We start from the raw sequence: 15,116 nt of genomic DNA on the forward strand, positions 1-15,116 counted from the left end.
AAGAAAGCAAGCCACCAGGTCCATGACTCAAATCATAGTCAGCTATGTGTGAGTCCAGCAATACAACCACCATGCTACCTCCTAGCACCAAATTAATACTGCATTTGAAACTGTTAAACTCTTTTTTTAAGAGAGATTTTTGCTATAGGGTGCATGCACACAACAGAGAAACAAAACAAGAAATCACCCCCCAAGGAACAAGGCCATGCAGCAATCCCTTCTCCATTCTTAGGATTTTGAGCTGCCCATATACATACCTGGCTTGAGTTTTAAGCTGCCGGATCTTGGACTCGAACCATGTTTGACCACAAGGGAGTCCAGCAACGTAACCATTACACCATTATCACCATTATGCTGGTACCTGAAACCATTATACAGAGGTACAGAGCACATTCTTAGGTCAAATGAAAACATTTATACCATTTAATTGTTTATTGTCTACTGCTGAAAATATCAATTATTGCTAGATTTGATTGAGGCCTAGGTATATATATATATTTTTAAAGCACCCCATTGTATTCCGATAGAAATACTTTGGAAATTATATATGTGTTAAACCTCCCTTAGTTTATGAATAAAAAAACTGAGGCTCTCAAGTTGGTTGTCAAGTTGAGATAAGTAATGGACTATCAGATGTGTCCCTTTGGAATTGCAAAAGAAAAGACTGATAAAAACAAACTTCCTTTAGTTTGCTTTTATGTATTTTTATTCTTTTCTAGATGCTGATAAAGATAGCATAGTAATTGTAGAAATTCAAATACAGTACAGAAAGGTATAGAGAAGGATGCAAAATTCCTTAAAACCAAATTACTCATAGACAATCACCGCCTAATCTTGGTAAATCCCCTTTCAAATCTTTGTGCTGACAATTCAGTTTATATCTATGACTTAGATCTTTGCTTTCCACTCATATAATGCACATGTGTGCACATAACTGATAAACTGCCCTCCACTCCAGGTATATCATGCACATACACATATTACTGCCTGCTCGATATGTCTAATTTTTCAATTCTTAATTTAAATACTGTTAATTTATTATTTAGGGTATGTAGTGTCTTAGATCATCACATATTCTAGGGTCATAAAAGCTCTTAAAGAATGGATGACACAGTGGCACTCTAAAAAACATTGTGAAAGTAAACTAGGCATAATAAAGTTTCTGGTGATGATTTTGAAGTCACACTGTAGAATGACCAAGTAGCCTAGTGGTTAAGGAAACTAGATCCCACATGACCAACCACAGTTTAAGTCTCAGCTCAGCACTTGCAAAACATGCTGGACACATATGCATGTATGCCCAAAATCCCAACAAGATAGAGAAATGGAGGAGAAGGAATTGTGGTTGATCAGGCCCCAGGATTGCATCCTCCTTCTCTCTGCCTGTCTCTGTCTCTAAATCTCTGGCTCTCTGGTGCTGGCAAGCACATTTGGCAATTAAAAAATAAATAAATTACTCCAGATTTTTGTGAGGACTGCTATAGAATATATAGCACAGTTGATAGAATTTTTCCTTTAGTTAAAGACCTAACAATGTACATTGCTTTTGGGTATTATTTTACGTCACTGTTTTTCAAAAATAGCCCAGTTATAAAATATTTTTAACAGCTGCCATACATACAGTTTTTTGGAAAAAAGACACTTGAAATAAATAATTTGAAAAACAGTTTAACTTCTCCCATTGTTTTATTAAAAGTTCTACTTTGGAAACAAACAAACAAACACCAAAAAAGATACTGGTAAGATGAATGGTCATTTCAAAAAATTACAATATGATTCTTTTATTCTAGTTTCTTAATTCACTGGATGCTAAAGAAATATATTTGGAAATAATACATAACCTTCCAGATTTTGAACTACTTTCAGCAAACACACTAGAGGTAATTTTTTTATTGATAATAAATAGCAATAGATGTTAATGTTTTAAAATCAGCATTTGTTTTACTTATCACTAGAGAGAACTAAAAATAGCAGTTTCAAAGGATCGTATATAGTTACTAGTCAGTTTTCAGTTAGATTCTAATTGCTGCAGTTTTGATGTTGCTAATTCAGGATGAATGTGTACTTTGGGAAAATCTACCCAAATCTGCAAATAAGTTTCAAAAGGAGGTTCCAAAAGGCAGTTTTGATCACAAGTCAACCTTTGGTCTGATCTGAAACTTTTATCTTCCTGCTTACAGGACCATTTGTGGTGTTCACTGAGAATCAAGAAATATTTAATTCATGGTAGAATCATGTTTTTTTTCCCTACTTATTTATTCTCGGACTAAATGTGTATCCCTACCAGATGTTTTGTTAAACCTGAAAAGTCTGACTCCCTGCCACCCAACTTTTCAGCTATCCGCACCTCCCCACACGGGTCATGTACTTTGTATATTTTAGTGACTTACCTTCCTGTAATATATTGATGATTTACATAGCATTACTCCAAGTGAACAACAAAATAAAAGGAAGAATGGATCTGAATTTTAGGTATTTTGAAATGATAAGAGTGGTAGCTAAAATAAACTTCAAGTCAAAGATTAGAAATCTTATAATTTCCTATTTGTGACATTTTCTTTTTCTTTATCATTTTTAAGGACCGTTTGGCTCATCATCGGTGGCTTTTATTTTTTCATTTTGGAAAAAATGAAAATTCAAAGGATCCTGAGTTGAAAAAGCTAAAAACTCTGCTAAAAAATGACCATATTCAAGTAAGAAAAATGTATTCTGCCTAGCCTTCTAATAAGCTTTCTTGTCAGTTTGATACATATCATTGAATTTTAAATAACAGAAATACTGATTTGAAAGTTTAGGTTAAGAAGTCCAGGGGGACCAGCAGTTAGAGTAATGGCTATGTCGCTGGACTCCCACATAGTTGACCACGGTTCGAGTCCTGGACCCGATGGCTTAAAACTCACTCCAGGCGTGTGTGCGCGCGTACCCAAGATCCCAAGAGGAGAATTGAGGAGAAGGGATTGCGGCGTGGCCATTCCCCCGGGGTGGGGGGTGATTTCTCGCTTTCTGTCTCTCTGTCTCTGTCTGGCAAGCGCATGCGCCCTATAGCAAAAACCTCTCCAAAAAAAGAAAAAGAAAAAAAAAAAGTCCAGGGGCTGGCTGGTGGCATGGTGGTTAGGGTACTGGACTCCCCCATGGCCAACTACAGTTCAAGTCTCAACCTGACGGCTTGCTCTCTCGCTTTCTTTCTCTCTCTCCTTCTCTCATCAAATTAAAAAATAATTATAACAAATTATTTTATTATATATTATAAACAAATATACACACACATCTCTTTACCATTCTCTAAAGACTAAACAGTATTTGACTCTATGGTTACACTATTATTGTTTAATGTATCTTTTACTAACTTTTACTTTGTTCCCATTTTTTTATATCAACTGATACAGAATGTGTCCAGTTATTCCTTTTTTAAAAAATTAATAATTATTTACTATTTTAATGTATTATTTTAATTTGACCAGAGTGAGTGGGGCAGCGAGAAAGCAAGCTCCCAGGTCTGGGACTCAAATCAAGGTCAGTCAGGTCGAGTCCAGTGCCTTAATCACCATAGCACCTGCTAACCCCTGTCTAGTTACTCCTGTCACAGAGAATTTACTTATTTCTTTTTATTGCCAGAGGGTGTGTGCACTCACCAGAGGGAGGACGAGTGCATGAGCACACAGACCTCTCAGTCACGCGTAGACACACTGCAGTCCTTTTTCCTCCATTTCACTATCCCACCAGGATTCTGGGTGTGCACACACACATGCATCTGGCATATTTCTTGAAGACCGGGGTTGGAATTGGCATGAGTCAGTCATGTGAGATCTGGATCTCTGTACACAGCAGTTAACTCTGCACTGCAGGATGGGCTTTCATGGTGAATTTTTGACTACAGGTTATTCTATTTTTTTAAGATTTTTTTTTTTATCCTTTTTACAAAAGTTCTCCAGAAAGTTTACATCAGATTATAATCTCACTGCATGTACTTTGCCATATTGCTGTCCTTATGCCAACCATGACATTATTTTTCTTTATAATCTTCACTATTCTAGTAGGCCAAAAGTAATATATTAATATGTGCTTGCTTTTGTTTGCTTTCTAGTGTGGTTGGAAAAAAAAATATTTTATGATTATTAGCAGAATATCATTTTTCTCTAGTTTATTTTCACTTTATAACTGGTCTGTTTTCTTTTTCCTGATGTGACATTTGTCCATCTTGTTTTCTTTTTTATAGAGATTTTCGTTATCAGCCATGTATGCTCGTCAGAGAAAGAGAGACAGAAAGCAAGAAATCACCCCTCAAGGAGAATGGCCATGCCACAGTCCCTTCCCCTCCATTCTCCTCTCAGGATTTTGGGCACACACACACATGTGCCCAATGTGAGTTTTAAGCCACCAAATCCAGGAGTCGAACCGCGATCAACTACGTGGGAGTCCAGTGATGTAACCATTATGTCGTCTGCTGGTCCCCCATCTTATTTTGTTTTTGATAAAAAAAAAGGGGGGAGGCAGACTGTTTCCAATTCACATCCTCCTACCTCAGCCTCCTACCTGTGACTGCAGGTGTTCACCCCCATACCCAGCTCTTCTCTAGATGGTCAGCTGTGTTGCCCAAATCAGCCCTGAGCTTGCAGTCTTCCTGACTCCGCCTCTCAAGGTGCTGTGATGACAGACCTATACCACTAAGCCTAGCTTTTAAGTTTAGCTGGGAATTGAACCCATACCTTCTACATGGCCCTGGCCTACACATAACCCAATGCTGATATTTTTTTCTTGGTTTATCATTTGCCTGTTTAATTATGCTGTTTTCTTTCACACTGTTCAAAAACATCGACCTTTTATTACTTTACATTATTTCTGCTGCTGATATCTTAGGAAATTTATCTTTACTCTGCCCTGAAATTATATGAACATGCTCTGGATTTAAAATGAGTAGCTTTTTAACATTACTTTAGGGGCCAGTTTTTGGTATGGTGGATAAGGTGCTGGACTCCCACATGGCCGGCCACAGTTTGAATCCTAGATCTGGCATCTTGAAATCACACCCACAGGATTTTGTGCATGTGTGCCCAAAATTCCAGGAGGAAAATGAAGAAGAAGGGATTGTGGGATGGCCATCCCCTCCTGGGAGGTGATTTATCACTTTCCCTCTCACTGTCTGTCTGTCTCTCTCTGGCTTGTGTATGGTATGCCCAGATAGATAGATAGATAGATCTTTGCTGTAGGGTTTGTGTACCCCCTGAGGGGGAGGGGAAGAATGAGAGAGCATGTGAGAGAAAGTAAAGTCATTCCCCGAGGTGATGACTGTGTCATAATCCTCCATTCCTCTCCTGGGATTCGACCACATGTACCCATGATATTTCTCAAGCTGCTGAGTCCAGGAATCAAACCACACAGTTGGCCATGTGGGATCCAGCTACCTTAACTTCCACACCACCTGCTAGACCAGTAACTTGTTAGAAATTTCCTCTTGGGTTAGTTTTGTTTCAGTTTTGATTTTTTGTTTTTTGGGTTTTTGGTTTTTTTTTTTTTTTTTTGGGAGAGAGAGAAAGCATTTTTGCTATAAGGTGTGTGCACTCACCAGAGAGAAATCATCCTCTGGGGGAATAGCCAAGCTGCAGTCTGGGAGTTAAACTAGCATTTCAGTATTGAACATAAGTGAATTTTTTCTCTAATTTTCATAGTCTAAACAACTTTTTAGAAAGTTGTCAAGGGGCTGACAGGTGTGGTGGTTAGGGCACTGGACTTCCACATGACTGACTGCAGTTTGCATGCTGAACCAGTGGCTTGCTTTCTCAGTTTCTAACTTTTTATCTCTCTCCCTCTCTCTCACTCATGAGTGTATGTGCCCTATAGCAAATTTTAAAAATAATAATAATAAATAAAATTAAATAATTCTTTTAAAAAAAGAAACTGTCAATAGAGCCACGTCAATTTTAGATCATCTTTATGAATCTTTAAGAACAGAATGGATAATATTTTAAGACTTCAAGTTATTCACCCTTTTTCTTCGTTAGGTTGGCAAGTTTGACTGTTCCTCTGCACCAGACATCTGTAGTAATCTCTATGTATTTCAGCCATGTTTAGCAGTATTTAAAGGACAAGGAACCAAAGAATATGAAATCCATCATGGTAAGAATGGAAAAAATGATAAAATTAAGCTTCTTTTTCAAATAGAAATATTCTAATTATGCTTTTTGCCTTGTTTTGTATAAGCATGTTTGTTGTAAATAACTTTGTTCTCATTTACTAGAAAACATGGAGAAAGATATTTTGACTTTTATATGATTATTTTATTCTCTTTACTCTTCTCTTAAAATAAATCTAAGTCCTCCTTATTGGCAAATAAGGAACATCTATAGGTCCGTGTCCCATGATACCATCTTTGCTGTTACAGGCAGTTTCTAGCCATTCTTTTTGGTTTGCTTCTCCATTAACTGGTGACCTAGGATATGTTTTGCATTTATAATTAAAGTACTACAGTTCATCTTATATGGGACTGTTTCCTCTGCCTTCATGTAAGTATAGTTCCAGTTCTTAGCATTTGGGATATCAGAGTTCCTGTTCTGAACAAGGTGATGCATAGAAAAGAGATACACAAACTACCAACTATGACACAGTTAAGTGAATAGCAGAAATTAATGTCATGTCAGTTAGCTGTAAAGCACTGCTTCAGGTGTTAGTAATACAAAGTTAGGGGACCGACAGATGGTGTAATGGTTACATCACTGGACTCCCACATAGTTGACTGCAGTTTGAGTCCTGGACCCATAAGCTTGAAACTTATGCCTGGCGTATGTGTATGTGTGCCCAAAATCCCAAGAGCAGAATGGAGAAGGGATTATAGTGTGGCCATTCTCACTCGGTGGTGATTTTGCACTTTCTCTCTCTGTGTCTGTCTTCTGGCAAGTGCATGCACCTTATAGCAAAAAAATCTTTTTTTTTTTTTTTTGGAAAGGTTTTCACTATAGGGCGCGTGCACTCACCAGACAGAGAGAGACAGAGAGACAGAAAGCGAGAAATCACCCCCCAGGGGGAATGGCCACGCCACAATCCCTTCTCCATTCTCCTCTTGGGATCTTGGGCACGCACGCACACGCACCCGGTGTGAGTTTTAAGCCACCAGGTCCGGGACGTGAACCGTGGTCGACTATGTGGGAGTCCAGCGACATAGCCATTACGCTAACTGCTGGTTCCCCAAAAATCTCTTTCTTTAAGAAAAAAAAAAAAAATTAGAAGACCTGAACTCTTCTTCCAAGGAGTTAAATACAAGCTAGTAAGGGTAGAAGATCTATATGAAAATATGAAAAATATTTTAACCATGCCTTGACCTAAAAGTGTTAGAAATAACTGAATCTTACCAGTGGAGTTATGTTTTTTATACCTGTGGAATGTTTATCAGATTCTTCTCATTGTACTTGTTGCCTTCCTTCAGTTCACTGTCACCCTCATCTGTTTGCAATATCATCCTGCCATAAGACCACTCAATCCTAGCCTTTCTTCTGTATAGTTGATTCCTTATTCATCAGAACACCATTCTCATGTCACTTTTTCTTCCTTGACTCTCCTGAGTTCTGGTAGAATCCACTTCAGAGTCCTTAGCACAGAAGCAACACTTTTGTCTGTTTTGCTAACTGCCATACCTTCAGCAGTTAGAATGGTGCTTGGCACATAGTAGGAACTCAGTAGGAGGTGTTAAATGGGTGCAGTCATGATCTACCTCCATCAGTGTTTCTACCTTCATCTTTCACCTTCATACTTCCAAATGATTCTCACTAGCTACTTTAGGATCCCTGAAAATGCTGTGTTCTTTCCCTCCTCTGTGCCTTCAACACATGATGTTTCCTCCTGTATTGTAATTATTTTCTTTTGCTCCTCAAAATATTTAATAAATCCCAAGTCACCCTCCAAAACTTAAAGCAGTTTCTCCTCTGGGAAATAGACTAATCTCCAAGCACTTTCTTTCATAATGTAACTTGTTTCCTTGCATTTAAGTAGATGCTGAGCATCTGTGCATAACAGGGACAGTGCTGGGGAATAGGGGAAGTGTGAACTCTGCTTAATCTCTACCTCAAAGGACATTATGGATTAGGAGGGAAAACAGAAAAGTAAATGGACAAATTGTTTTGATATGTCTGAAACAAGGAGTATGAGTTACCTAGTGTTGCATAGTAAGTTATTCCAAAATTTAGCAGCTTTAAGTAACCAACCTTTTTTATTTTATAATTTTATAATTTCTTATTTATATTTGTTGTACATCATTGAAGGTTATGATATAGCTTTTCAAAGTATGCATGCAGTGTATGATAACCATATTTATCTTCAGCAAAAAACAGTATGTACACCTTCAGTGTTCCTTCTACTAGATGTTTTGTGGGGGTTTTTTATACATAGGTGATACTCTTATTTTTACCCTGTTATGGCATATTCTGTATTCTGTTTGCTTTGTTTATATGCATTCTTGGGTCTGCAACATATTTGTTTCTGACTCTCTTCCCCCTGCCTCTCATCACCTGTGTACTCTCTGGTATCTACAGGTGTCCTCTCTGTATTTTTGAAACTTCCCATTGATGCTATAGAGTACAGACATTTGGTATATATTAGATAAGGACAGTTTTGGTGGTCAGGAATCTGAGAACAACCTAGCTGGGTCATTTTGTACTTGGGTTTTCTCTCAAGGTTGCAAATGGGTAGGCAGAGGCTGTGGTCACCTGAAGGTTAGGCTATGGAATCTGTCTTCAAGCTGACTCATGAGATTGTCAGGAGGCCTCAAATAGCAGGAAGCAGGGTTCTTTTCTGGCTGTTAGCAGAGGCCTTTCTATAGAACTGCTCACAGTATGGTAGCTGACTTCTCTTTATTCGAATAATCTGAGAATGAATGAGTGAGAGTGAGACAAAAGTAACACTGTCTTTTATATCTGATCTCAGATAAGACAGACTCTCTGTTCCCCATATCTATCAGTTGCATAAACCAAACCTGGTACAATACAGTATGTGTACACAAAAAAGGGGATCGTTGGGGCTATCTTGGAAATTGGTTACCTCAAGAGATAAATTGATTGCACTTAGGAAGAAATTTAGGAGGAACAACCTTCTGGGGTTAGAGAAGGCCTTAAAGAAAGCAAAAGCTGGTTGAGACCTTAAGTATGTAATGGTTATCTAGATGAAACAGTGGTAAAGATATTCCAAATTGTGCTGATTCCAGGAATCATCAAATTTATTTATGGACTCTAAGATAGGAGAGAGCCACATTGATCTTAGCAAGCATTTTAGCAGAGCTAGAATGTTGTATGGTAAGAATGAAATTTGAGGGTAGAGAGACAGAAAAGATTTATATGTCGAAAATGTATGTGTCTGATTTGTCGGGTAAAGGAGCTTGCACTTGAAGGCAAAGTGGAGACATGCATACATTCAGGAAGAGAGATGATTTAACTAGTTCTACGTTTGAGAATGGTGACTGACTTCCTAAAATGGGTAGAAGCCAGATGGGAGGAATGGGGAGAACAGGCAGAAGCCAGAGGCAGTTAGAAGAATGGCTGCCTCACAAAATGATGGTAGTGAAGAGAATGGTGAAGAGAAGTAGACAAATTTTTTTTAAGATTTATTTTATTTATTTATTTATTATCATTATTATTCTTTCATTTGACCAGAGAGAAAGAGAGGGAAAGTGAGAAAGAAAAGTCACCAAGTCCAGTACTCAAACCATGGTCAGCCATGTGAGTGTCTGGCACCTTAACCCCCACGCCACCTGCTGGCCCCAAGTAGGCAAATTTTTTAAATACCAAGAATATAAATCAGTATAACTTGGTGATGGTTGTGGTGCAGGAGGACAGGAGAGAGGAGTCAAGGATAACACACCTACTTTTCTGAATTGGTAAATCGACAGTTGAGTAGTGGGACCATTCATTGAGGATGAGACCATTGAGTGGGGAGTTGATCTGCACTAAATATACCTAATTCATAGTTGAATATAGACCTGGGCCTGAGGAGAAGAGTTTGGGCTAAAACTGTAGATGTGAATGGTCATCATGTGATGATAATTGAAGCCTCAAATGAAGATGTGATTGTCTTAAGAGTGAGTAGAGAGAAAAGTAAATAATCAGAATCAGCATGAACAAAATCCCCTTGAAGGGATGGCCAGAAATAGCAAAATCCATGAATGAATTCACAGAATGGCAGCTAAAATAGAAGAAAAAGGCATAAAAATGTGATGTTATCATTCTATGTTTAAATATTTCTTTGAGGAGCCAACAGATAGCATAGTGGTTATGTCGCTGGACTCCCACAGAGCTGACTGCAGTTTGAGTCCCAGACCCAGTAGCTTGAAAATCACACCAGGCCCATATGCATGCATGCCCAAGACCCCAGGAGAAGGGATTGCTGTGTGGCCATTTCTCACTTTCCCTTTCACCATTTCTGTCAGTCTCTCCAGCAAGCACACACACCCTATGGCAAAAACCTCTGCTACATAAATAAATAGATAAATATTTCTTTGAATGTTTTTCTTTCATCCTCTGGGTTACAAACTCTTTAAGGAGAAGAATTACGATCTTCTGTTATTTTTACATGCCCTACACAATTTAAAATAGGATCTGAAACATAATAGATACTTGACTTAATTTTGACTATGCGAAGTCGCTTGGGTAAATGAATTAGGATTTGGTTGAAAAAGAAATTATGTACCAAGCCAACGAGTATATTCTTTTTTTCTCTTTTTAGATTTTTAGAGAAAAGTTTTTGCTATAGGGTGCATGTACTCCCCAGAGAGACAGAAAGTTAGAAATCACCCCCTAGGTGGGATGGCAACACCTCAGTCCCTTCTCCTCCATTCTCCTCTTGGGACTTTAGGCATGCACACACACAAGCTCAGCATGAGTTTAAGCTGCGAGGTCTGGGACTCCAACCGCCATCCACTATGTGGGAGTTGAGCAACCTAACCATTATACCATCTCCTAGTCCCTCTCTTTAGGTTTTTGCCATAGAGAACATACACTCGCCCGGGAGAGGCAGGAAAGTGAGAAATCACTCCCTCGGGGTGGGGGAATGGCCACTCTGCAGTGCCTTCTCCATTCTCCTCTCGGAATTTTGGATATACTTACACATGCACCCGGTGTGTTTTTCAAGCCACCTGTTCTGGACTCAAACCTACTTGGCATGTGGGATCTGGTGCCCCAAGCATTATTGCCACCAGCTGACCCCAAGGAGTATATTCTTTAGGCAGTGACAAATCATCAGAGGCATTTAAGTAGGGACAGTATGATCAAATTGATGTTTTGATGAGTTCACTGTGATAGCAATGTGAAAAATGGATTCATTAAGGAAGGCTGAGGACAGAAACACCAGCTTAGTTATAGGCCAGACTGAATTCTAGCAGTGACAGCGGGGATGGAGATGGTAAGACAGAATGAATGGAGTTAGGAAATAAAGGCAAAGAAAGAAGGCAAAGTTCACTCTTAGGAGTCTTGATCATGGACTTAGTAGATGACTCTGTCATTGCAAAGATAGGAAAGATGAGAAAAGGAGCAAGTTTGAAGTAAAATAACTCAACTTCACTTTAGACAAACTGTGTTTGAACATTTTATGAGATCTCCGAGTAAATTTTTCCACTGGGTAGTTGACAATATAGGTTTTGAATTCATGAATTAAAAAGCCAGGGCTTGGTTAGGGAAAAAAAAAAAAAACAGATTTAGGAGTTAGACAACGAGTAATAGCTGAGGTGACCATAAAGAATTTAAAGAACTAAGGTAATGCTTTATCTTTATTGGAGGTTAAAGGAATAGTTCAGAGGTTTTGACATTTTAACTAGTCCAGCAAACAAGAGTGTGCAAGGAAAGGAGACTCTTGGCAGAATAAACTCATGTGTAACATACAGAACACCAAAACCTCATCCAAATCAATGTGTTCATGTTTGTCTACCTATAATATGTGGGTATCAAAACTTTGAAATGTTAGTGTGGTTACAAAAGGCAGAATGTGAATTTTAATTTTTTTCTTATTTAATTTCAAAGGAAAGAAGATTCTGTATGATATACTTGCCTTTGCCAAAGAGAGTGTTAATTCTCATGTCACCACACTTGGACCTCAAAATTTTCCTGCCAATGACAAAGAACCATGGCTTGTTGATTTTTTTGCCCCTGTAAGTTATTTTTACCTATCAAATTTTGATATTGTCAGATTTTCTTTTGTCATGACAAAAAAAAATCTCGATAACCTTAAATCATCCGTACTAGACTGCCATTTACTTTGGTCTCTATCGCATTTTGCTTCTGTGTGAACACTGACGTAGTTACCTTTCTGAGGGTTAAGTATATACCTGTAAGATTTGTCACTAAGTATAGTTTGTGTATCTTAGTACATTGCTTGTTGCAAAATTGACATGTTCCTTTGTTTCATTTGTCTCAGTGCTCAAGAATTTTTACTTTTTCCTAGTGGTGTCCACCATGTCGAGCTTTACTGCCAGAGTTAAGAAGAGCATCAAATCTTCTTTATGGTCAGCTTAAGTTTGGTACACTAGATTGTACAATTCACGAAGGGCTCTGTAACATGGTAAGGCAAAGCACAAAAATTATTTCTAGTTAATGTTTTTATAAAATAGAGACCATTTGGCAGTTTAATATTGAAACAATAAAATAACCTTTTCAAATGTACATCTTCCATTTAGAGTTGTTAACAAATTATTTAAATAAATATTCAACAAAATAATATTAAGTTATGATTGGATTAAAGCTTGAGTGGGTAGTTTATTTTGTAAAATGTCAATAAGCTCTGATTTACCACTCTGCAGTGCCTTCTCCATTCTCCTCTCGGAATTTTGGATATACTTACACATGCACCCGGTGTGTTTTTCAAGCCACCTGTTCTGGACTCAAACCTACTTGGCATGTGGGATCTGGTGCCCCAAGCATTATTGCCACCAGCTGACCCCAAGGAGTATATTCTTTAGGCAGTGACAAATCATCAGAGGCATTTAAGTAGGGACAGTATGATCAAATTGATGTTTTGATGAGTTCACTGTGATAGCAATGTGAAAAATGGATTCATTAAGGAAGGCTGAGGACAGAAACACCAGCTTAGTTATAGGCCAGACTGAATTCTAGCAGTGACAGCGGGGATGGAGATGGTAAGACAGAATGAATGGAGTTAGGAAATAAAGGCAAAGAAAGAAGGCAAAGTTCACTCTTAGGAGTCTTGATCATGGACTTAGTAGATGACTCTGTCATTGCAAAGATAGGAAAGATGAGAAAAGGAGCAAGTTTGAAGTAAAATAACTCAACTTCACTTTAGACAAACTGTGTTTGAACATTTTATGAGATCTCCGAGTAAATTTTTCCACTGGGTAGTTGACAATATAGGTTTTGAATTCATAAGACAGGTCTTGGTTAGGGAAAAAAAAAAAAAAACAGATTTAGGAGTTAGACAACGAGTAATAGCTGAGGTGACCATAAAGAATTTAAAGAACTAAGGTAATGCTTTATCTTTATTGGAGGTTAAAGGAATAGTTCAGAGGTTTTGACATTTTAACTAGTCCAGCAAACAAGAGTGTGCAAGGAAAGGAGACTCTTGGCAGAATAAACTCATGTGTAACATACAGAACACCAAAACCTCATCCAAATCAATGTGTTCATGTTTGTCTACCTATAATATGTGGGTATCAAAACTTTGAAATGTTAGTGTGGTTACAAAAGGCAGAATGTGAATTTTAATTTTTTTCTTATTTAATTTCAAAGGAAAGAAGATTCTGTATGATATACTTGCCTTTGCCAAAGAGAGTGTTAATTCTCATGTCACCACACTTGGACCTCAAAATTTTCCTGCCAATGACAAAGAACCATGGCTTGTTGATTTTTTTGCCCCTGTAAGTTATTTTTACCTATCAAATTTTGATATTGTCAGATTTTCTTTTGTCATGACAAAAAAAAATCTCGATAACCTTAAATCATCCGTACTAGACTGCCATTTACTTTGGTCTCTATCGCATTTTGCTTCTGTGTGAACACTGACGTAGTTACCTTTCTGAGGGTTAAGTATATACCTGTAAGATTTGTCACTAAGTATAGTTTGTGTATCTTAGTACATTGCTTGTTGCAAAATTGACATGTTCCTTTGTTTCATTTGTCTCAGTGCTCAAGAATTTTTACTTTTTCCTAGTGGTGTCCACCATGTCGAGCTTTACTGCCAGAGTTAAGAAGAGCATCAAATCTTCTTTATGGTCAGCTTAAGTTTGGTACACTAGATTGTACAATTCACGAAGGGCTCTGTAACATGGTAAGGCAAAGCACAAAAATTATTTCTAGTTAATGTTTTTATAAAATAGAGACCATTTGGCAGTTTAATATTGAAACAATAAAATAACCTTTTCAAATGTACATCTTCCATTTAGAGTTGTTAACAAATTATTTAAATAAATATTCAACAAAATAATATTAAGTTATGATTGGATTAAAGCTTGAGTGGGTAGTTTATTTTGTAAAATGTCAATAAGCTCTGATTTATCAAACTCATACAAATATATTTGATTTGGGGACCAGCAGTTGGCATAATGGTACATCTCTGGATTCTCACGTGGTCAATTGCAGCTCGAGTCCCGGACCTGGTGGCTTAAAATTTACTCTGGGGGCTCGTGCATGCATGCCCAAAATCCAAGAGGAGAATGGAAGAGAAGGGATTGCAATGTGGCCAGCCCCCATGGGATGATTTCTCACTTTCTGTCTCTGTCTCTTTGGCGAGCATATGCACCCTATAGCAAAAATCTCTCCAAATAAGTAAATATAGTTGATTTGATGAATGTTTAAATGATTTCCTATTTATTAAAGACCTTTGTGTTTCTTTAATTTGTTATTACCACTTGGAAATCTTATAATTTTTATTCTTTATATTTCCTCATATTTGTCTTAAATGTATTTAATAGAAGTAAGTTAAAACAATAAATGAACTTTATGAAAGCTTTGTTACATGAAAATATTTTCTTAGGTAAATAAATATTCACTACTTGGTTCCAGAGAGAACTAGAAATTATAAATTTCATGATGAAAGTATATAAATCACTTATGAAATATTCTTTACAAAAAATAAATAAAAAGTAGATCAGAGCCTTCACATCTAATACTTTAGAGAATCTAATGACAGTATAGAGA

The 15,116-nt window shown here is 37.5% G+C and overlaps 1 protein-coding gene across 1 annotated transcript in view; it reads left to right on the forward strand.

The window, feature by feature from the left end:
* Window positions 1-15,116, forward strand: part of DNAJC10 (DnaJ heat shock protein family (Hsp40) member C10) — a 62,165-nt gene that overhangs the window by 25,165 nt on the left and 21,884 nt on the right. Inside the window, 5 exon segments of the mRNA XM_014583971.2 lie at window positions 1,791-1,880; window positions 2,580-2,693; window positions 6,000-6,114; window positions 11,991-12,118; window positions 12,412-12,528. Of these exon segments, the coding sequence (XP_014439457.1) occupies window positions 1,791-1,880; window positions 2,580-2,693; window positions 6,000-6,114; window positions 11,991-12,118; window positions 12,412-12,528 (564 nt within the window).

The sequence above is a fragment of the Tupaia chinensis genome, unplaced genomic scaffold (assembly GCF_000334495.1).
Source record: "Tupaia chinensis unplaced genomic scaffold, TupChi_1.0 Scaffold145273_1, whole genome shotgun sequence".
In the NCBI taxonomy this organism is placed as follows: Eukaryota; Metazoa; Chordata; class Mammalia; order Scandentia; family Tupaiidae; genus Tupaia; species Tupaia belangeri.